Raw genomic sequence first — 22,733 nt, 5'->3', positions numbered from 1 at the left:
CCCTCGCTCGCAGCCTCTGCTAAGGCTGTGCAAGAGAAGCATGGGTGAAACCATCGCTCCTACAATGTTTATTTTAGCAACACAAATAAGAAATAGATATCAATTATTGACCGGTAAGTGTGGGGATGCTAGGGCATGGCCTCATGGGGAGGGAGGGCTCAGCTGGGATGGCAACCTCCAAAGGACCTGGCTTCCATCATTTGGTGAAGAGGGGAGAAGAGCCCAGTCACAGCAAGACACCCAAGACCCGTAAGTGTCACGCAGGGAGTGCGAGGGCTCTCTGCAGCCGTGCCATCAGCCTGCCCCTGTTCCTGGTGGGGTTTCACACCCACAGCTGATGTGGTGGGGCAGCAGGTGGAGCAGAGCTGGCTGCTGCTGGGGCTGAGCCCTGCCATGAACCTGGCCAAAGGCAGCTGGTAATCACCACACAGCTGGGATGGGGTGTTTGGAACAGCACACACAGAGCAAAGGCAGCCAGCCCCAGCTTGGAGGCACAGCACACTCAGAGCCACTCACAGAAGGGATCCTGCAACACCCCAAGCCCAGGCCACCCTTCCCAGCATCCTGCTGCTGCCGCAAACGAAGCAAAGACACCGGGTTCAAAGCAGAAGAGCATGTATTGCAAGCGGCTGCGGCGCACCCGGAGAGACTTCCAGCCGCCCGGAGAAAAGAACAGAGGGGTTAAAAACGATCCCAGTCTCTAGGGTTACACTGTGTCATGCAAACAGCCCCGGGGCAAACCCCATCCCAGGAGGGTGAGGGGAGGGTGTGCTGGCCCAGCCGGGCCCCCCATGGCCCACCCCCTGCTCTCCACCACTGAGGTGGGCGAGGGGCCGGGCACCTCCTCAGGAGCTGGTGTTCCCCCAGCCCTGCTCACCAGCGAGCATGGCGCATACGGGGTGGCGGAGGCCGCGGCCGAACAGAAACAGCCCTCGCTCTCTCCCCACCTCACAAAAAACAAGCTGTGTGGGGTGTCTGCCTCCACCCAGTGAGTGGGGCCAAGGGATGGGGGAAAACAATTGGGTACAGCCCGCTCTGCCTGGTGGGGTGGCCCAGGGGACCATGAAGAAGGGACCTCCTCTGTAAATGTCACTTGCATGCAAACTCCAGTGTCCCAAGAGAGGAGGGGTTGCTCCCAGTGGGGTCTCAGGCCGGCACCAGTCCCACGTCCCACGCAGCCTCCTGCTGTCTCTGGGGAGCTCTGTTCAGCTCGAGGACAAGTAAAAACTACTTCAAACCAAACCCATGCAAGGCAGCTATTTGCTTGTGTGTCTCAGCAGCTGCCAGATGCCCTGGCAGCAGAGTTCCTCTCCTCTTCGGGGAGGGGGAAAAGAAAAAAATATATATATTCATATGCAGGGGTCCCCGCCGCGTGCGCTCTTCACCACGGCCTCATCTCTCTGCCTCCATGGTCACGTTGGCCTTCTGTTCTGCCGTGGCCTGCTGGGAGACGGCGGCTGGCCAGCCTGCGGGCTGCGCTGGGGGGGCTGGAGTCCACATGCTCTGCTGCTGGCCAGGGGGTGAAGCCGCGGGCCAGGCGGGGTTGAAGGCCCCATGCTGGGGCAGCGGCGGGGCCGGGGGTGGCGGGGAAGTCGCCATGGAGGCCACGGGGCTGCTGCTGTTGAAGCTCTCGGAGGCCTTGAGGCGGGAGAACATGGTGAGGGCATCGGGGAAGTTAGGCGGTGTGGCCGGTGTGTTGGCGGGAGTGCACATCTGTGGGAAGGAGACACGGGGTCAGGTGTGGGGTGGGGGAGTCCTTCAGCTTCTGCCTCCCACCAGCACCCAGCACAAGAGCACTCTGCCCTCACTGCTGCAGCACGGGGAGCCCCCAGACCCGCGCTGCCTACAGGCAGCACTTAAGGCTCTGAAGATTAATGTGGTGAGAGCTCTCATCAGAGGGCTCAGACAGGACCCAGCTGTGCCTGCTCTTCTGCTCCATGACCCGCTGGTGCCACCCTGAGCCTGCAGCTTTCCAGCTCAGCTCCCGCCCCATGGGAGACCAGGTGTGCTAAGGCCCTGCCAGGCACTTGCTCTGCACACTTACTGCATGTTCCCAATCCCCAGTTGTCTTGCAGAGATATAAGAGGCCATGGCAGCCAGCAAATGCCTCAGACACATCTCCCCAGGCAGATTATGGGTTGCTGGAGCACCAGAGTTAAAGGGACCAAGTCTGGGGACAGCTCGGAGAGAGCAGAGGCAAGCAGCACCCACGTGTGCACACCCTTGAGTGTTCACACACATCCAGACAAGCAGGCTGTACTGGAGGCACACTCCATCAGAGCAGAGGTTTGCATGCTCAATTGCTCCAGCAAGCACACAAGGACTTTCGTGGGCAGCATACGTGTATCTCAGTCCGTTGCTCCAGGCTCCTCTCAGGCTCTCTCTGCCATTTTGGGGCTGGTCTGGACCATTTGCCATGCCAAAAGCATCCTCCATCAGTCAATCCCTCTCTGAGGGGCAGCCCCAACCCCTCTGCAGGTTCTGAGGGCTTCTCCAGACTCACTGTCCCGCGGCATAGGACAGACTATGCCACCCCCAGCCACTCTCCAGCAAAACCTTCCTTGGCAGGCAGCTCTGGCAGCAGCCGGCCAGCCCAGCCTGCTTGTGTTCCTGGAGATGTGAAGCAGCATGCTGGGCACCAGCAGCATGCTGGGCACAAGCAGCGGCTTAAAGCACCCACCAGCTGGTGCTGTGCCCCAGATGAGCACTGGAGAGGTGGGAAAGTACTTACCATCTGATGGTGGTGGCTGTAGGGGATGTTTGTTTCTTGGAAAAAAGCACTGAGAGCAGTCTGAAAACAAAAAAAAAAAGAAAGAAAAAGGAAGATGATATTACCACCAGCACGCAAACTGAGCACCCACCTCATCCCTGCACACAACAGCAGGGCTTTGCAGGACCCCAAAGATGATCCAAATCAGTCCTTGTGGGGGCTGGACTGTCCCCCCCAGCCCCACACAGCTGCTCCCACATCCTCAAGAGGGACACAGGCCTGCACCGAGGCTGGAGGGGATCACACGTATCTGGGGTCACTGTGCTCACTGCTGAAAAGCGGCCACTGCTGGAGCAGACCCCAGCAGGCATTTCACAGCTCGCAGCTCCACAACCACTGTGTGCAGGGCAAGAAGGGAAACCAAATCCAAACCCAGAAGGGGAAGACCAGTGGGAACCAGTTAGATGCGTGTCCTTAACAGGACAAGATCATAGTCACCATATTAACGCCGGGAGATCCCCAGGACTGGGGCTGCAGCAGGGAGCCCATCCTATACACCAGAGCATTTCCAGTTCTGAGCAGGCAGGGTACGGTTATGACTGATACTATTTTGGCTAACTTCCAGTTCAGACCAGTAATAATCTAGTAAAGCTCACACACCACAGGTATGTGACAGGACGAAAGGGGGGATTGTTGGGAGGGAACACTGGGGCGCAGGCAGGCCAGGAGGGCAGACACCCAGCCCAGGTCTTGGGGGAGCAGAGGCAGGACGGGGCTGATGCAGGACTGGCAGAGGTGAAGCTGACCCTGTTCTGTGCCGGGCTTTAGTTGAGTTAGGGCTAGAAAACGTTTTGACTCAGTTGCAGATCAGACCTGATGGGAATGTTAGAGAGCTGGTCTGGATTCAGTTCTAGTTGGAGGAAAAGTCCCCCTCCATCAGCCCCGATTCAATCCCCTCACCAGGAGCAGCCTGCCCTGCAGGTCTACAAGCCGGGGTGCTGTGTTTAATAACCCAGCCAGGACCTGCTGGATTTCAGCGATGGCCATACAGCTGAATGAGGGTCTGTGGCCCTGGAGATGAGCTCTGAACAGCCTGGCACACATGAATCATGGAAATGTCCCGACAGAGAGATGGACACTTCTAAGGCAGTGACACGCCTGTCACCACGTTACCCGTCATCCTGTGTGAGGTCTGATATCAACACCCACCGGCCATATCGCTCAGACAGAAAGGATCGTGATAAGGAAGGAGGGAAACAGCAAGCAGGAAGCACAGGCAGAGGTGCGGGCACAGCCAGATCCCATAAGCTGATTAAATACACTCTGTGCTCCTGTTTTCCACGTGGCTTTGTATCTGGGACTGTGCCATCAGCAGACAGGGGCAGAGACAGTCCCTGTTGTCCCCATCCCCACTGATCCTTGCCAGCACTGGGATGAAAGCCGTGATCGGGGTGGAGGAAGCATACCACTATCACATGCCCCTCTGCCTAAAACTCTGCATCTCTTTCCCTCCATCAGCCCCTTCCCAAGCGTGGCAGAAGCAACCCCTCTGACCACCACTCACCTCCCTCCAGCTGCAGGGAGCAGCTGCCACCTCCCAAGGGACCCAGGACCCACAGCAGCCCCAACGCGGGTGGACAAGAGGCCAGTGCACCCATCCCCTCAGGGGCACGGGGTGCCAGGGCTGCACGCATAACTAAAGCTGCTGATGCCACCAGGCCTCCAGCCAGCGTCACAAGTGCCAGGGGCAATTGGTGCCACAGCAAAGCCAATTAAGGCTCCTCTACTCGAGAAGAAGCCTGAGCCACAGCTCAGCCCTGACCCTGCTCCATCACCCGTGTCACTCTGGGTGGAAGCAGGCAACCAGGCCACTGTGTCCCCCCCGAGATGCAAAATGAGGGGCTTTGGAGGAGCCGGATCACACAGAGACCCTACCAGGGGGCCAATGGCATTGGTGGTGATGGAATCAGAGGGAGGACAGCTGCAGGGCCCAGGTGGGGAGGTGAATGCAATGAGAGCTGGATGCTGAGCAGAAGAAGCTCGGTCTGGAGGAGTGGAACACCCAGCCCTGTGCAGCTGCTCAGACCGGACCCCGGGTGCTGTTTGATCCCCTGCCCATCACTGCCCAAGCTGCACTTGCACCTCCTTCCCAGGTGCATGTATGAGCTGCAGCCGCTGCCAGCACAGGGGATCTGGCAGCAGGGAGCCACAGTGCCAGAGCAGCCCTGGGGACACCCTGCCCTTGAGCCACAAAGGAAAAGAAACAGTGGTCGATAAAACATAAATAAATCAGAAGAGGAAGTGGAAATCCAACCACGAACACAGCAGGCAGTGCCAGACACCTGCTCCTCCTCTTGTTCTTCACAGACAACCTCACTACTCTGAACAGAGACACGACACTTAGCACCAGGAAAAAGGAAGGAATGGGTGGGTTTTCTTTTCAAAGCTGAAGTCTTCTTATCCTTCCCAAGCAGCCCCAGGGGCAATGAGCACACAACAAAGCCAAATAATAAGCTTCTATCTAGGAAAGAGCTTGACCCACCACTCAGCCTGAGACCCTGCAAACTCTCAAGTGTCTCCCTGGCAGCCTGCTGGGTTCCAGCCATGGTGGAGGTACCTGCTGCCCTCCCTGGCTTCTTCCAAATTGCCTGCACCTTTGGCCCTAGAGGCTGAGTGCCAGCCCTTGCCCAGAGATGCTCCAAATCGCCTTCTTTGGCCTCTAAACCTCCTTCTCTGATCAGTCATGGCACTGCTCCAGCTGCTGGAGGGCTGGGCTGGCATGGCCATCCCTGCTGGCACCACCATCCCTGCTGGCACCCAACGCAACTTTCCCTAGACACACGGAAGAGCCCACAGCATTGCGAGAGCTGTAAACCATGTCGGGTGTGCCACGAGAAAGCCTGTCCTGAGTCCCTGCGAAACAGCAGTGGAGTCATGGCAAGTGGGGTATCACCCACACACTGCCCTGCTCCCCAGGGATGGAGAGGATGCAAAATAAACAACTCCCTTGTCAAGCCCTTGAGTATGATACAGGCTTGGGTCAGCTTGTGCCACATTGAAGGCAGCTTTATCCCTAATGGTCTCCTGACCTCCTACCTTGCTCACTGTTCTGGACTGAGTCACTTACCCCCAAACTCTGGGTCCACCAGAGTCAACAGGACACCATGTACAAACCCTCTCTGAGCCACCACTGCATCCTCTCCCACCAGCCACAACGGCCCCAGAGCAGCCCCAGCCCAGGAAAGCGGTCCCGAAACACCAGCATCCACCAGCCTGAAGCTGTGTTCCACAGCAGCCTCTCTCGTCTCTCCTACCAGTGACCCAACAACCCAGGCTCCCGATCCCTGTGTGGCTGTGACAAGCAGTGAGTGGGGCATGTGCCCACGTAGGAAAGGTCCTGGCCAGGACAGAGGCACAGGACTGGCAGAACCTTGCTCCTGCTGTCTTGTCTCTGGGTCTCCCAGCTTGCCTCAGCTGTTGGGAACACCTCTCCTCACAATGGTCTTACAGGCAGGAGCAACGTCCTCAGAGTTGCTCTGACTCACACCACGGCCCTGGAGTAGCACTTTGAATCCAAAGATACTACAAGTGAAGGCAGCATAAATCAGCACTGAACTTGCCTGAACTCCAGCAATTTATACTCGCTGCAGATGCAGGCCAGCCAGCAAATGGGTACTGCACTAGAAGAACAAAAGCCTCAGAATATCACAGGTAAGAGGTGAGAGCATGCTGGAGTCAGGAGACGACACCTCCCCAGCGCAGCTCCCCAAAGAAGACATGCCCAGCGGCCATTTTGCAAAGGGAATTATCTGACCGCTGCACCAAAAGCGAGTGGGAACATGGTAACTGCTCATCGCAGCGTGTTTGTTTACAGCTGAGCTTCCTCTGAGTCATGTGAGTGCCAAGCCGGCAGGAGACAGCCGTTTGTACTTGTGCAACTCGCCAAACGGTGGCAAAGTTCTGCAAAACACCTTTTGAAAGAAAAGTTAAACTTTTGTCATCCATTCCCAGCTCTTTTGTGACATGCACGGAGGTGGTGGAAGTGAACCCCGGCTGTCCCAGAGGGCCACTGTCAAACTGTATTAGTAAACAAACCCCAGAGCGTGTTACACATGCAACACATGCACTGCTGACGGCGCTCCCGTAGGCAGAGCTTGGTATTAAACGGGCACAGGGGAGGGGAATGCTGGCTTGGATTTCCACCCGTCCCCACACACCCACCCACCCACTCACTCCCTGGCCACGCACAGCTTGACTTTGAACGCCTCGTGGCCTCTGATTTAGCATCTGGAAATCCTGTGGCTACACGGCGATGAACTGTCTCCGTGCCCGATCCATTCGAGAGCCATCACGTTACAGAACGAGCCCTGAATAACGCCAAGGAGGCCTGTCAGCGGCGCTCGCACCCATCCGGGCTGTGCTGCATGCTGAACCAGAGCTGCCCTAGCCACAGGGATGAATACGAACTGAACCTCCTGCTCTCCACACCGACTCAGACCTCCTCCTCCATCACAAAACAGATAGTTCAATTACAAAGGTGCCATTAGTGTCAAATCCATCAGCTCCAGACTAGAGAGCTGCTGGGGCTGCAGAAGAAAAAGGAAAAAAAATCCTATTTACAAAGAGCTTTGCTTCCTATAGCTGCCGCACTCCACCCTTTGCTCCCCCTGCTTCAGCTCTGGGGATCTCTGGAGGAGCAGAGCAGCCAGCAAGGCTGCCGGGGGGCTCCCCACCCACAACCCCAGCCCCACTCGTGATGTTAACCCCTGACGATGTCACGGAGTATCCTGCCCGCGAGCAAGAGGAAAAGGCATCTGGAGCCAGAAAAGCTTTGACCTACAAAGTCTCCTCTCCCACGGCTGCCTGGGGACTCTCACTCTCCAGGGCAGGGCCGTGGGAAAAGGCTGCGCTGGGGTTTTCCGGCCCACGGCCACGCGGGAGGGCCGGGAGCGGCGGAAGGAGCGCGGCCCGGGCCGGGAGGAGGGCTCGGCGCCCCGGTCCTTCCGCGGTCCGGAGCGGTCTGCGGGTCCCGACCCTGCACCCACCCGCGCTCCGTGGTTCCCCGTTTCCCCGCCCCACGCGAACAGCCCCGGCTCCTGCCCCGTCGCGCGACCCACGCCAAGCGCCGGCCGCCACGCTCCCCACGGCGACGCACGGTGGTTGGGGGGGGTTTCAGCGGCGTGCCCCGCAGGGCCGGGCCGGGCGCGCCCCACGCTGCCCAGACCCAGCTGGCTGCTCCCCACGAGGGGAACCGCCCCGAGCGCTCGGCGGTGCCGGCGGCCGGCACCGGGGCGGCGGCCTCACCTCGAACTGCCAGTGGGCCGCCTGCAGCAGCTGCTTGGCCTGGTCGGCGGCGCAGCCGGCCGCCAGCACGAACTGGTTGATCATCACCTGGTGCTTGAGCTCGTCCATGGCCCCGGCCCCCCGCCGCTGCCGCCGCCGCACCCAGCCCGCCGCGCCGCCCTCCCGCCCTCACGGCGCCGCCACCATGGCGGAGCCGGCGCGGCTCACGCCAATGTTTACTGGGCACTGACTCACGGCGCCCGGCGAGCGCCGCCGACGGCCGCCAGGGGCGGGGCAGGGAGGGGCGGGGCGCGGGGTGCCGCTGGGAGATGTAGTTCCCGCCCGCCCTGCTGACGTGCCGCCTGCGCGCCGTCCGGACTACAAATCCCGGCAGCCCCCGCTTTGTTTGCGGAGCGGGCGCCGGGCGTTGGAGCGCGTTGAGTGACGCGTCACGCCGACCAACTGCCGCCCGCGGCTTGGTAGTACCTGACCGTATATGGTCAACAACGCCGCTGCCCCCAATGAGAGGGCGGCGGGGGCGGGCCAGGGCTGGGGCGGGGCGAGTTATGGGGGCGGGCGGGGGGGGCCGCGGGTGGTGTTTACAGTCGGCCGCGTGCAGTTTCCTGTTGACGTGCGGGGAGCGGCGGGCGCGGGGCCGGGGGTAACGGCCGTGGCGGGGCCAGCGCTGCCCTTCGGCCCCGCGGGTAATGGTTAACCGGGCGGCGGCGGCGAGGGATGGCCCTGAGCTGGCCTGCAGGAGCCTGGCGGGGGTCCTTCGGCTCGCAACTGCCTTGGGCTGGAGCTGGTGCCGCCGCACAGCCTCAGGGCCTGAGGGAACGGCGGCCTCAGGCCTGGCCCAGGGCTCCCGGCAGCACTAATAAAAGTCGGGGGCTTGCCCAGCTCCCCTGCAGGCCTGTTCCCCTCGGCCAGAGCGTGTCCCTGCGCCCCGCTGATGTGGCTGCTGAGATGTAAGAGGAGAGCTGACAGCAGGAGAAGGTTCTGGAAGGTGCTGGGGGGCTCCCAGCAGCATGAAAGGATCCTTTGAGAGCGGAACATTGCCATGGCAGATGAAAGCGTGCAGCCAGGCAGGCGCTGCCGGGCCCTGCTGCAGCACCCCGGCCGGACAATGGTGTTGCTAAGTACCAGGAAACGATAAGCCGGCACGGCCAGGCGGTGGAGTGGCTGGAGAGTAATGAAGCAAGGGAAAAACGGGCGAGATGAAGCTAACCACTAGCTCCACAGGGCTTGCGATGGCCCCCTACCTCCTCCACCTTCCCAGAGTGATTCTGGGCTCTTTCCTGCAATTTGTGCTGCGGCTTAGACTCACCGCGAGCAGTTTGTTCGCTAACACCTCTGACCCTGGCTGGTGTTTTGTGTATGGCTGCAGATACTTCTGAGCTGTGAGGATTAATGGCTGAAGTTCAGGAAGGTCACGTATTTGACCTGAGGGGTTTGCAGCCTCCACTGCTGCAACATAAATTGCCAGAGTACTGTCTGAAGTCAACCAGCTGGTAACCATCTTCAACGTCTCCTTTAGAAACTGTGCAAAGTACTCCAGGCCTTGGGGAGGTCAGGGCGATTTCTCCTCTTGTACATATGTCACTGCCCGAACTGGAGTGAGAGCACAGCTGTATGGTGGTGGCAGTGGGACGCATCAAGAGGTGACCCATCTTTTTTTTTACAAGGTTGAAACAAACCCAGGAGGGAAGTGAGGAGATCTGTAGGCAGCAAGGTGTAAATATAGCTGGGAAAACAAATCTCTTGAAGGATCAGAGAGAACCAGATGTTTTTAGAAACTTTGCAGTCTGGTTTTTGAAGGAGGAAAGGCTGGCCACGGCCCAGCAGGGCTCTCAGGGAAGGTTGCAAGCCCTTTGGAGCCCTTTGCAGTGTTTAGGGAGGCAAAGTTCATGGGCTCGCCACTCCTGGTGAGGAATAACTGCTCGTAGTCTCCGGGGCTCCTGAACCTTGGTTGTTCTGCACGTACCTGACAAAGCGAGTGACAGCACCAGGGAGGGGGCAAAGACAAAGCAACTTGCTTTGCTGTGTAATAAACGCATGAGCAGCTGGACTTTGGATGCAGTGCTCTGGTGAGTGGAAGGTTTGCAGGCAAACATACTTCCTTGTTTACATGGGCATGCTCATAGCTGCCTCCCTGGCAGAGACGTCCAAGGAGACTCCTGAAGGGCACATTGTGGTGGCTGGTGAAATGCGTGTGAAACGTGTCCAGCTTCAAAACTCCTTTTTCATCCACATTTTGCAGGAAGAAGCAATATAGTGAATTCCAGCTGGGTCTGGGACATAGCAACACAACTCGTGGTGAACGTGAGCATGCAGACTAGCAGTGGGGAGCCCTGAGGGCTGGCAGAGGTGGGCTCACTGCCAAGGGATCCCTCTGCTATCCTGCTACTCCTGTCCACGAGCCCTGGTCCAGTTTCACTCTGATCCTCTGCAGTTTGGCTGCTCTTGGTCTGCACAGTGATGGCACCTGAGGTTTCAGGCTCCATTTTACCTCATGGGAGTATTTATATCCCTTTGGGAGGGATGTCAGGGGGGGCCTTACTGCCTCTCCATTCTCACCATGGTGCAGGCCCCAGGGCTGGCAGCACCACATGGGAGGGAAGCGTGAGCTCAGGGAGGGTGAAGGGTGAAGGTGCAAAATACAGCCCTGGTGGCACCACCAGGGTTTGTGGGACTGTTGTCACCTCTTAAAGTGACCATGGTGCTGCGGGCTGCTGCTCCTCCAGCCCATGGGATGTGGCTGTGGTGTTGGTTCCCCACACGCAGGCTGTCAGGGCAGCCCAGCTCCCTGCCCCACTGCTGCCAGCAGCTCTGTCCCCATGTCACCCACTCTCCTTCCCCCGTGCTGCTGGCAGTGGCTCTTGCAAGGGCCAGAGGAGGCGAGTGGTGCAAATCCTGCCTTTATGTGTGCCAGCGCCTGTGTCCCCCAGGCCAGGCGGGGGTAATGGAGCTGCCATCCGCTGGAGGTGCTGCTCTTCAGCCCCGATGCTTGCTCTGGGCTTTGGGGTTTAGAGCAGAAGGGCTGAGCCCGTCTCTGGCATGCTGCTCCTATTGTACTTGTGTGTGACATACCTCTCACGGAGCAGGGCCCTGAGGGAGATATTCTTCAGCAAAGGCCTGTGCCCTCCCACATGACAATAACCCTCTTGGGGGCCCAACCGCTTCCTCCAAGCTCCGGGGAGCTGCGTGGCCCGGGAAGGGCCTTCCTGCTGCTGGAGGTTTTGCACAAACAAAAGCCTCCTGCCGTGGCTGTTTCCCCGGTGGCCCGGTGCTCGGCTGTGCCAGTGCCCCACTGCTTGCCGGGATGCCGGCTCTCCCCTTGGCTTCCATGCTTAACCCATACAGCCCTGGGCTCTCAGCAGTACAGCGCTGTCCCTGTGCAAAGTCCCCTCCTTGCCCTGCTGCGTGATGCAAACTTGGCTCTGCTTTGCCCCCATGCCTGCAACCTGTTGGCCACTGCTGGCAACCTGTTCCCAGCATGGCACAGGGAGATGGAGCTGCTGAGCCTTGCTGTGCCGGGTCTGCTCCTGCACCGAGCCCCAGACTGGCTGCTGGGGTGCAGGGTGAACCAATGGGAAGTTATAGGTTCACCCTGCTTGCTTTTGGGCTGGTGGTGGCACACAAGCTGTTTGCATCAGCCCACTGCTGCCAGGGCACATGTGTGTTCCCAGCACTGAGGTGCATCTCTGAGCTGCCCATGCAGGCAGGGAGCGGCTGCAACATGCTCTGGGGCAGGAGACACGGGACGGGTGTTGCTTTGCCGGTCAGTAGACTCCATTCCTCCCTCTCAGTGCGATTTCTGTCATGAGAAACTCCTGCATGGAGAGGCTGGTTGAGCAAGAGGCACTATTGCTCTGGATGCCAGTAGGATCCTGGGGAACACAGTGGGCAGTACCCAGGAGCAGTTCTTGTCTTCTCTGTGCCAGGTGCAGGGCACCTCTCTCTCATGGTTTCCTGGCTGGATGCAGCTGTTGCCAGTTCCCTGGCTTTCCTCTGTCCTTGCCAGCCCTGCTGTACCACAGGACGCAGCAGAGCGAGGTCTGGTCCTGCTCTGCACCCATTCCCCTGCAGCGTGTGCCTCGCACAGCCCCGCCGGTGCAGAGTGGCTATGATCAGAGTGGCCACAACAACTGCAAGGGTAATAACTAGCCGGAAGCACGTTTCCCCTCTGGTTTGTTTGCTTATTCCTGCTGGGTGTGTTTTAGTTTGTGTTTATGTCCAGCAAATTCCACCCACCGCCCACTCACTTGCTATCATAAAATCGTGCCGTGCTGGCAGGCTCAGAACCTAGTGGCATCCTGTCTCTCCACACCCCAGCCCTCTTTTCCTGCCTGTCCTCTGCTCCTGAGGCAGATTTGAGAGATTTTGCAGCTCCTTCATGTCTGCTGGGGATCCCCAACTGCACCGCTGGGAATTTGGGTCCCCAGTTCCTTTGCAGAGTGGGCCTGTCTGCAGCGTGTGTGCGGGAAGGTGCCTGCCTTAACAAGCCACGTCTGAGTGGCTTTTCCCTGCGTCTTTGCAAGACTCTGTGCCAGAGGGGACAGGGCTCAGTGTTGAGACATCAGTGGGGACTCTTCTATGCCTCTTCCTCCATTCCATCCTCCTGGCCCTTGCATCATAATGTGGGACAGCATTCAGTTGTTCCCTGCTCTCGTGTCCAAGCCTCAGACAGCTCCATTCACTTTCCTGTGTGGATTATCTGTGAGAGGAGGAAACAAGAGAGGTTTCCCCTTGTGAATGTCACACAGTCCTGCAGCTGGGGAGGCTGATTGCCTTCCTCTCCTGCTGGCAGTGAGCCTCAGCCAGGAGCAGGTACCACCTTTGAGAACTGGCCCAGGTCATGAATCCCTATGCCAAGCTTCCTGAGAGGTGCACAGCTACCCCAGTTGGCCCACACAGACCAACCGTGCCAGGGGGAATGCACCACCGGCATCATGTCCTGGTCCCCACCAGCCAGCAGGAAAGGGGGCGATGAGGATGATTGTGCTGCCTGAAACTCTTCAGTAAAACAACAGCCGGCAGGTTAATCTGGGCTGAGCAAAACAGCCTGCTGGGGCTGAGCTGTCCTGGCCAGGCACCCTCAATGTAATTCCTTCTTCTTGCTTTGCCTTTGTACGATTTGCAAGGTGCATCCCTGTGCAGGGTGTGTCCCGGGGGATCCCCTCTGTGCATCCCTTCTGTGCATCCCTGTTGCGGGGTGTATTCCTGGGCAACCCCATCCAAGGTGTGTGTCCGGGTATCCTCCGTGCACATCCCCTGTGCAGGGTGCGCATCCATCCCGTGCAGGGTGCAGCCCCGTGCCCGCTCCCCGCCGCCTCCCGGTGCAGCTCCGGCCGGGCCCCGCGGGCAGCGCCCCCTGCCGGCAGAGCGCACGCAGCGCCGCGGGGAGGCCGTGGGGCGTGCGTGTCCCACGCCGCGCCGCGGTTGGTCGGCGCCGCTGCGGGGCCCGCCGGGAGTTGTAGTCGCGGGGCGGGCGGACTCGCTCTCCCGGCGTGCCTCGCGCCGCCGCCGTGGGTGCGGGCCGCTCGCCGCCGCCGTCGCGCCGTTCCGCTCCGCTCCGCTCCGCGTCCCCCGGCCCGCCCGCCCTGCTCGCCGCCGCCATGGGCTCCCTGCTCAGCCGGCGCATCGCGGGCGTGGAGGACATCGACATCCAGGCCAACTCGGCCTACCGCTACCCGCCCAAGTCCGGTGAGGGCCGTGGGGCCACCCCCCTCAGCGCCGGGTCGGGGGAGGGCGACGGGCCTTCGCCGGGCCCGGTGACCCCCGGTCGCCCCGAGCGGGACAGGCGTAGCGGGGGGCGGTGCCGGGGCGGCTGGGCCGCGGGGTTTCCGGGGGAAGGGGTTGCGGGAGTGCCCGTCACCGGCCGGGCCGAGGGGGGCCCGGGGCTGCTTCTGGCCCTGCCCACCCAGCTGCGAGGCCTCCCCGGTGCGGAGCGCCGAGGGACGGATCTTCTTGGGACAAACCTGTGGTGTGAGGCCGCCTTGGTGCCCTGCTTGGCTGAAGTGTAAGGATGCAGGAGGGCCTTTTGCCCTGAATCTAATACTGAAACCGTTCGTCCGTCCCGCTGCTGGTGTCCGTGGCCGCCCAGCTCGGGCGCTGCGCTTTGGTCCTGGTGGGTGAGCAAAAGCTTCGCTTCTCTGCTCTGGAAACCCCACGGCAGCAAGCCCTCGGTCTGCGGCCACTGGCACATCTCCTGCTGGTAAAGGGGGAGCGACAGCGGAGTTTGGTGGGGATGTGGAAGGAAAAGCGAATCTGATGGAATATAAGATGGAAAAATTCCCACATGACAGTGTTCTTCAACTCCATAGAATGGCAGCAGTTCTTACTTGGGCGCTGTTGGACTGACCTACATGGGTATTTGTTTTCCAAAGGGAGACGTTCTGAAAACTTAGAGAGTTGTCAGCAGTGCCACTTTTGTGAAGTTGGGATGAGCCTCTGACTCACCTTATCTTAGACTGGCTTGTGAGATTGGCTGGTGTAACTTGTTTATTTCTTTATTCTTCTCACAAAATGAGTCATCAGGGAAATTCAGGTGCTCTTTTTTCTTAAAGTATCCATTTGCTTAGAAATTTCTCTGAGTTTCTGATTTGCTAGGGCTTTTCCAGGCAGGCTAAATAATTTGCAGAGTGGCAGTTTGGGTTCTCTCACTCTTGGGTGCAGATGCAACATAGCCTTTTTGTTCAGACACTCGAGTTCTCTGTGTGTCTGATGACTTGCTGGCTGTGACATCCTCAGGGCTGTGCGATAGAGGCAAGTAGGTCCTCCCATTTTGTTTGGAGTAGATACAAGACCTTCTCAAATAGAGTCTTGCCATCATTACACCTTGTTTTGTTGCAGGTCGCCCTTCAGCAAGAATGGTGATGTGGAGGACATATAAGGGGGAAACCTTCCCAGAAAAATTCTTCAGCTGTTTTGGCTCTCTTAGAAAATGCAAACTGCTTTTTTAGGGGGGTGGCAACTAGTTTATTGGGCTACTAGGAAGGACAAATGTCACTGCTCGGAACCCAGCAGGACTCTGCGTGTCCCTTGGATGGCTGGGGGGGCTTTCCCATTGTGGGAGACCGGGTGGACATGAGCTGCCTGCTGAGCTGTAGCTGTGGCAGCGTGGGCCCTGCTGGCAATTTCTGACAGCCTGGAGGTTGCATCTGATTTCTCTTGACACTTAGACAGGATTTTAGATATGGACCGGGTTCATTATAACCATCATATGCAATGAACATTAAACTGCTACTTTCAAGTCATCATCCTGTTGTTTCTATACTGTTGTAATTACCCAGACTAGAATTTAATGGTGTGAGAGGTTTTAGCCAGTGTGCTTGTATGTTCACATGCGCCATGGAAGGGGTCTGTTGATGTAGATGCTGCCAAAGAACATTCTGTGTGTGATTCCTCCCTTGTAAAACTGAACAGCTAATGCTTTCAGGCAACCGATTAAAGAAAAATATTGGTATTTCCTTTAAAGGCTTTGGATACAATTAGATGCCTGTTAATTTTTTTGTTGTTGCTGCACTTGCTTGTTGTCTTTCTGAAAGCATACTGGCTTTAGGCTAGACCTTTCTCTTTGCCTTCTTCTTGTTTATCTAACAAGGATCATCTTGACTGCAGGAGGGAAAGGAGCTGTCCAAGCTCAGGATCATTGTAGGCAGAAGAAGAGGTCATGAACACTTCTAAGGCAGAGATTTAAGGAAGGTTACTGAACACCAGAACAGTAAGGGCTGTTAGGATGGCACTCTCTTCCTTTCTTCAGGTGGAGTGCGTTCAGAAGGACACTGTCCCTTCTGGCCCTATAGTCCTACGTGTGTTTGACGTGGGGCTGGAAAGGTTGGCCGTGACTGGTCCAAAACCTGGCAGTGGGGAGGGAAGGTGACTGGGAGTGTGTGTGGTTGTATTTGATTTCAGGAAGCAAGCTGGAAGTAGTACAAAAAGTTCTTAGGCTAAATGGTTTCTAACTGTGTCAAACTTGACATGGTTGCTGTGAGCCCTGTACTGCACCTCACTGCTGGAGTGGAAGAAACCAGTTTTGCATTGGCTGTGTTAGGTGATTGTTTGGATGTGTGCACTGGAGCGTTAGCCGGGCGCACAGGCAGGCTCCTGCCTGCTCAGAGGTCCCCCGAAAGTGAGGGGGATTACCTCAGGTTACCTGTCCACAGGAGTCTCATTCATTCAGCACTGAGGGCCGTCCTTCACCTTTCGTGGTCTTTCCCTCCGAGTCTCTGGTTTAAGCAGATCTTAACTTACTGTGGGTGTCTGGGCAAACTGCAGCGGCTTGATCAGCTCTCGTCTGCGATCAGCGTTGGTTTGAAGGATGCGAGTGCACGTTCTGGAACAAATACACCACTTCACAAGAAGACTGTGTTGTGAGAGGACATAAACGCAAAGTGCAGGTATCCTGGCTGTAATTTAGTCATTGTGTCAGCCTTCCTGTGGAAAGGAACACGGTTACTTTACGAGGTCATACCAAGTGGCAGCACCTTGTTGAGTCACAGATGGTTGCAAATGGCATGGTAAATATTCAGTTCTCGTTTATTGACTTTTGATGTGGTTATTGCTGAGTCAGTCACGTGCTCTGTGGAGGATTGAGTGAGTTGTTGTGGAATCCACCTTGGTCTTTATAAGCCAGAGTCCCTAATGAGGCATTTGCAGGTTGTTTAACAGCTTTGTTGCAACCAGTATGCAGTTTTGTAGTTAAAAATCTTGTGAAAATGCACTGCTTATGCCTTGGAAGGCTCTGAATATGGATCATGTGTATTTCGCCTCCTGCATCTGTGGGGCTGAGGCTGCTGAAATGCTGCGAGATAACACCTGATTCTGTTCTTTCTGATTCTGATTCTTCTCTTCACTGGTATGTTTTAACCTTTTTTGCTTGCTTCACGGAGACTGCGCTGGCATTGCAAGTGCCTGACCAGTTGGAAGGGAGCGTTGGATGAGGGCCTGGTTTGTACAGAAGAATTAGTGCTCTGAGGAAACAGGCTGAAAATGGGTAATCACAAGGAACAGACATGGTCTTTGCTGTGCTTCTCTGCTTGAAGTGGTTAAAACAATCTGTGTTCTAGCACGCAGTCTCATGATGCCCCTATTGCTTTAGCAACCAGTGAGCAATGCACCAGCGTTTTCTGCAGCTCCTTCGTCAGCTCGTCTGTCTTTCCACTGAGTTCATCTGCAGTGTGGAGCAGGGCAGGGAGCATATGCCCTTGAGATGGCTTTTCTCCGCTGGAGCAGGCTCTTGGAAGAGAATTGCAGACCCTGGCCATGTTTGGGAGGAAAAAAGAAAGGTAGATTGCTCCACTCTGAAGCTAAACTGCTTTGTGGCTTGGGAGTGATGCTTTGATCAAATAAAGGTTTTTAAATAGGAGAAGAGTACCCTGAGTTCTACTCAGTCTGTCACCTTGTTCTCAGCTCATGAGCCACATGTACCACGACAATGTTGAGACAGGAATATGTTGCTGTATTTCACATGTAGCTGTCGTTGCTCACCTGCCATGCAAAGCACAGCATGGGGTGGTTGTGTCCATGACTCCTGCTGTAGTTCTTCAGCCCAACATGGTGATGCCACCACTGCCTGCCGTGGGCTGGTGCTTTCCTTTCCTGCCTTCTCCCCCGCTGTTCATGAGCACCAGACTGGAGGATTCGTGGGTGAGAACCAGTTGCTTTTTTACTTGTTTGTTGCTGGATTATATTTTGCCCGGCTCAGAGCTGTGTTCCTGTTTGCTACATGATGGCTTTTGGTGGCCCAGCAGGGATGGGCGATGAAGAAGGCGAGAGGACCTTGTCCAGCCATGGGGCTGGTTCAGGCTCAGGCTGTCCCCAGAACCATGCTGTCAGTCCATCCCTCAGCATGCCGCGGTGGTGAGCGTCTGGCTAAGTAATTAAAAAGGACTCAATTTCTATCACTTCACTGTTAATTCTAATAATGGTAGGAAGCCTAAATGGGTATCTAATTACTTTCTGTGCGATACAGCCCTTGTTTTGATGGGGCTGCAGCTGTGTTGCCGACTCTGTGCTCCTGGCTGTTGTAGGCAGTGTATGATTTCTGAAGGCTTGCAATAGAATATCTCTTTTTCAGCTGCTGAAAGCTGTGTTATAAACTTGTGAAGGCAGTTTGCTGCCATCCTTGTTTGTTATTTTTTCTGTTGAGACCTTGTATATGCAGTGGCTTGTGTAGCCATAGCAGCACTGACAGAGCCCTGGGCTGTTCTGCTCGCCAGCAGTTTTGCCTCTGAGCTCCTCAAAGTGACTTTCCTCATGCTCTTTGTGACTGGCACTGACTGCGTTTCTTGTTTGCCCATGAAGGAAGAGACTGTGGGAAAAAATCCTTCACATTGCAGGAGGTGACTTAGCAAGATGAAGGGAGCCTTCAGTCTGTACGTGGAATTGAAGCTGTGGTTTCCAGTTAGATAAGTGCTGCTGTGTTGCAGGGGGTAGCATGTATTTGTGAGAAACCCTAACAATTTGTTAGAGATCCCAAAAGTAAGACAGTGTGGCAGGTTCCTTGAACATGCTAGTTATACATTTTGGTGTTGTTCCAGTTGTACCAGAGAGGCCTTTTCACCCCAGGGTGCTGGAGGGGCTGCCCGGCGATGCTCTCCTGGGCTGCTGGCTCCCCCGGCATGGGGTGTCAGTGCTGGCGAGCAGTCCTTGCCCGCTGGACCCGTGCATCCTCTGCCTGTGGGATGCAGACCTTTTTCCACAAAAGAGCATTACTCTGAATTTATGGAATCCAGGTTTAGTGAGACGTGTCGAGCCCCAGGATGTCTTGCTCCTAGGATACAAGGGAGCTGTGTGACTCTGATGCCAGGTAGTCAGCTGCTGTGCCACGGAGGCATCCTGCACAGTCGTCGTCACAGTTAATCAGATAAAATGCTCCAAAACCACATTCCTACTTGACCCATGTGAAATGCAAAATCTATTCCTAAACCCCAGTGTTCGTCATGCTTTTCTGAACCTTAGTATAAGCATAAACCATGGCAGTGTTATCTCAGCTGGAGAGGCTGTATCGAGCTAGCTGTGCTTGGATGTTCTACTCAGATTAGCTTTTTAATTTGTTGCTTCTGGGAGGGGTGGGAAAAGGTTGCCTGTCGTTTGGAACACCTACATCTTGTTACGCTGATTGTGTAAGACAGGTTCTAGGTAGATTCTGGACCTGTGCTGAAGTTGATTGTTGTATCTGGAAAGAAGGATGTGTTTCTATAATATAAACATCTGGATGCCTGTGAACTGAGCTCAGCAATAGCTGAGCACTACTATCGTCATTAAAGTACTACCATCTGTGCGGAGTAAGAAGAGTCTGTCTTGAAGCATAAAGGCAAAACGGCTTAATGGAAAAAACAGAGCCATTCATGAAAACCCTCCCATTTTGGAGTGAATCATGCTTGCTCCAAGCTAGAGGGACTGCAAATCCTTCCATAATGCTTCCATAACCATTCAGATGATTAGTTACTGCTTCTGTAATGACTCGTTTTAAAACAAATTTTATGCTGTCTATGCATTGCACCTAGGGGAAACAAATGTGCGTTTGGCTCTGTCCTTTCATCACATGCATGAAAAATCCCCATTCTGAAACTTCAAAGGAAATGGCTTAGGTGGAGCCTTTTATTTTAGTTCCCTCCTGATAGTTATTTCTCTGAAATGGTAACTCCATGAAGTTCATATTTGAGAGTGTTTTCCTGAAGTCTTTCTGTGGGGAAGCTACATTTGTGGTGCTCTTGCACAACTGAATCAATTCAGATGACTTTGCCGTTAATCCAGTGCTCCAGAATCCCAGTGACCTTGCACACCCTTTGTCTCCTGAAATTTGCGCTGGAGTGTGTCACCTTAAAGATAAATGAAACAGATCTGTGGTGAAGCTTTCAGAGGTGAAGCTCAGTTTAGTCAGTCCCAGGATTTATCTCTTCCAGACATCCATGTTTCTGCATTTAGAACTGTCAATGCTATTAATAAAATTCAGCATCAAGGCATATAGTCTCTAACACTCACAGTAAAGGTTTTGTGTGGTTCTTGCCCTGGGATATGAGAGTAAAAGAGGTGAGGGAAGGCAAACCTGGCCAACAGGAGTTTGCAGTGGGAGGAAGCCTCATCCTTCTCAGAACAGGTTGCTGGTGTTTGTGGGACTGGGCTTCACACTGGAAGGCGGAGAAAAGAGAAAGAATTCATCAGAATTGGGCAATATTGAAAAGAGCTGACTCTTACTGCTCCCCGTTCCTTCTCCGGAAAACAAGTTAAAATTGAATGATCTCCACTGTAATGATTTATAAAAGGGTTTCTCCTCCACCCTCCAGCTTCTGCTGTTGGCAGTGGCCATCAGCAATACAGGGTAGGAGTGAACTAGCAAGTATTTTCTACGTCTTGTGCTCTTTTATACTTGTGAATTAAAAATTGCACAGACCAGCTGTTCGCTGTGATACACTTATTTAGAGTGGGTTTTTTTTTATTCCCTTGTGTTTTTTTTTTTTTCTAGGAAACTACTTTGCAAGTCACTTCTTTATGGGAGGCGAGAAGTTTGACACCCCTCACCCTGAGGGCTACCTTTTTGGCGAGAACATGGATCTAAACTTCCTTGGGAATAGACCTGTTCAGGCAAGTTCCTATATGCTGTCTATTTTAACCTTCTATTGTCTGCCTATTTTGGCAAAACTTGTGTAGGACTTGTAGAGGAGGATAGCACGGACCTAAGAGACCCTCGTGACTTGGGGAGTGTTGTTCCGGTCTGAGGTGCAAGAGCGCTTCCCCACTCTTGTCCCAGGTTGGTGGCTGCCACAGCTATTCGGGTGCAAGCAGGGTTTTTCTAAGAAGCAGTATTCGCTTTCTAGGCTTATTTTCGCTTCAGGCAGAAGTAGTGGGAGAAGAAGGACAGCAACTCAGGAGCACAGATTTTGGGACTGATTCTGGTTGCCCACCTGAGCGAGTGTAAAAAGTCTGCAGAGAAGGCTGATCCACTCTCAGAGCCTGGACTTCACAGGGCTCCTGGGCACGTTGGATGGACTCCAACCAGGGTTCAACACGTGCCGTTCTCTGTGTAAATGAGTGGCCTGACTGGGTGCAGGGTAGTGTTAAGACAGCTCTTGATATTTGGTGATTTTTTGTTTGCTTTGTAACCTAGGTGGGCTGCTCAGAAAATCTCTCCTTTTGTTTTCCCATTTGGATCACAGAGGTATTTTTGGGCTCATGGGTGTCTTATGAGGTTCTGAAAAGCCATCTGCTCAAGTGATTGGCCTGTGCTTTTATTGTGAACAGGGAGTAGCACAGTTGAGGGACAAATAGGAATTTTATGCAAGTGTTATGTTTTGGATTTCCCTTCCATCTCAGAACTGCTTAAAAAGAACCAAAAAGTAACAGAGCAGGAGCCATTTGGAGATGTATTCAGAGTGTTGGAGAATGAACGGTAAAGAGCTGCTTGCTGTGCCAGCACTTTTCCTACTTATTTCTGCAGCTTCAAAACAGGAAAAATTGATGTCATGGTTCTCATGTTCAGAAAAGCTGTGACTATTAGTTAATTCATGCTTGTAGTATTCGGAGGCAGTTCAGTATCACCCTTGTTTTACAGATGTGGGAAACTGAGGCGAGATGACTCGATGTTTGAATTGGACCAGTGACAAGCGTGTTCTGCTTTCTGAGTTGTCCTCGGGCTGTGCCATTGGTCATCTCAGCACCACAGTTAGTTGAAAGGACTCTGCAGGGTAGGACAAGGGAGAATCTGGAAAGCATTTTTTCAGGCAGAAGGTGCAGATGAGCAACAGGTTTAGGAATGAGGGACTTTAGGTGGAGATTGTTCTGGACTAGCAGTGCTATGCAGGCACAGGGATGCTCACCAGGTATGCTCTGGCATGTCTGTATGCAGGGCCTGTGCAGGACAGTGGTTGAAAGCTGACTGCTTCTCCTTTGCTCTGTGACTGGCAGCTGCACAGCACTCCAATGAAAGCAGAAAATGCAGCTGTTAGCTAAATATCCTGTGTGCTGTAGGGTCTGGCCTTGCAGAGTTAAATTGGCTGCATGTCTCAGCCTGGGCTTCCGTGCAGACATCCCGACACTGAATTTCATCATTTCTTCAGAGGGGAGTGGGTGCGAATGCTATTAACACAGTGGGATGTTTGCCAAACAAGTTTAAGGGAGGGAGGCTGTCGTGGTATATAGTTTGCCTACGTAAAGTTAATGCCCTTTGGCTGCTCTGATTAATCTTCAAGGAAAAAGACACTTGCACACAGAGCGGCAAAACTGCTTTCTGGACATGGGCCACGTTTTCGCTCTGGAGTAACTGAGGTCTTGACCGCTCTGCGTAGGGCAGTGCTACCAGCCATAGTACCGATCACTCTGTGCAAGGAAAGCAGCTGCGGCTGCCCCGTGAATTCTCTGCTGCCTGTGGCACGGTGTCTTCTGTGGCCTTCTCCTGTCGGTCAGGAAACAGCACCGTGTCCCTCAGGCTCTGGCTGTTGCCCCACCAATATGCTTCTGTGGCCTGAGGGGACGACACTGAAGGGTTGTGTCCTGGAGCTGCCCTGAAGTTCAGCTGCAGCAGCGTTTGGCTGCCTGTTTAGCAGGCGACTCATTTCTAAGGAATCGTGTATATTGGCAGTCCCTGGTACTTCTGCTCCATGTCAGTTGCTCTACACCACTGCAGAGCAGTCAGGAGATGTGTTTGAAGGACCCCCAGCTCTAATGAGGCTGCATGGTGACACTGGATACACTCCAAGACACCTTCCACCTGAAAACCTGTCCTGTAGCTCTGTAC

General features: G+C 55.1%; 2 protein-coding genes across 12 annotated transcripts in view; one reads left to right on the top strand and one right to left on the bottom strand.

The window, feature by feature from the left end:
* Window positions 1–598: 598 nt before the first annotated feature.
* Window positions 599–8,256, bottom strand: UBALD1 (UBA like domain containing 1). The gene is made up of 3 exons (XM_065030864.1): window positions 8,015–8,256; window positions 2,732–2,791; window positions 599–1,713 (listed from the first exon to the last, which is right to left on the bottom strand). Exons 1-3 carry the CDS (start codon window positions 8,120–8,122, stop codon window positions 1,393–1,395), a joined length of 489 nt encoding a protein of 162 aa, XP_064886936.1. The 5' UTR covers window positions 8,123–8,256; the 3' UTR covers window positions 599–1,392.
* A 5,247-nt stretch (window positions 8,257–13,503) lies between these two features.
* Window positions 13,504–22,733, top strand: part of MGRN1 (mahogunin ring finger 1) — a 52,019-nt gene continuing 42,789 nt past the window's right edge. For 4 of the 11 annotated variants that reach the window (XM_065030811.1, XM_065030814.1, XM_065030810.1 and 1 more), the window contains exons 1-2: window positions 17,476–17,644; window positions 20,466–20,584. In XM_065030811.1, the coding sequence (XP_064886883.1) occupies window positions 17,491–17,644; window positions 20,466–20,584 (273 nt within the window). In that variant the 5' untranslated portion in view covers window positions 17,476–17,490. Of the gene's footprint in view, window positions 13,700–13,848; window positions 14,016–16,666; window positions 16,854–17,129; window positions 17,284–17,475; window positions 17,645–20,465; window positions 20,585–22,733 lie in introns of those variants that run through there. The other 7 variants (XM_065030813.1, XM_065030816.1, XM_065030815.1 and 4 more) reach the window with 5 other exon arrangements.

Source organism: Columba livia, chromosome 15 (genome assembly GCF_036013475.1).
Source record: "Columba livia isolate bColLiv1 breed racing homer chromosome 15, bColLiv1.pat.W.v2, whole genome shotgun sequence".
NCBI lineage: Eukaryota > Metazoa > Chordata > Aves > Columbiformes > Columbidae > Columba > Columba livia.
Note: the sequence above shows the minus strand (reverse complement) of the source record. Positions and strands in the feature narration are given on the sequence as shown.

Excerpts from the sequence above, each read along its gene's own strand:
- UBALD1 (XM_065030864.1), bottom strand. The coding sequence starts at position 8,122 with ATGGACGAGCTCAAGCACCAGGTGATGATCAACCAGTTCGTGCTGGCG. Across the intron at positions 2,792-8,014 it reads CGGCCCACTGGCAGTTCGAG|ACTGCTCTCAGTGCTTTTTT; the intron begins GTGAGGCCGCCG and ends TTTTGTTTTCAG. Across the intron at positions 1,714-2,731 it reads ACAGCCACCACCATCAGATG|ATGTGCACTCCCGCCAACAC; the intron begins GTAAGTACTTTC and ends TCCTTCCCACAG.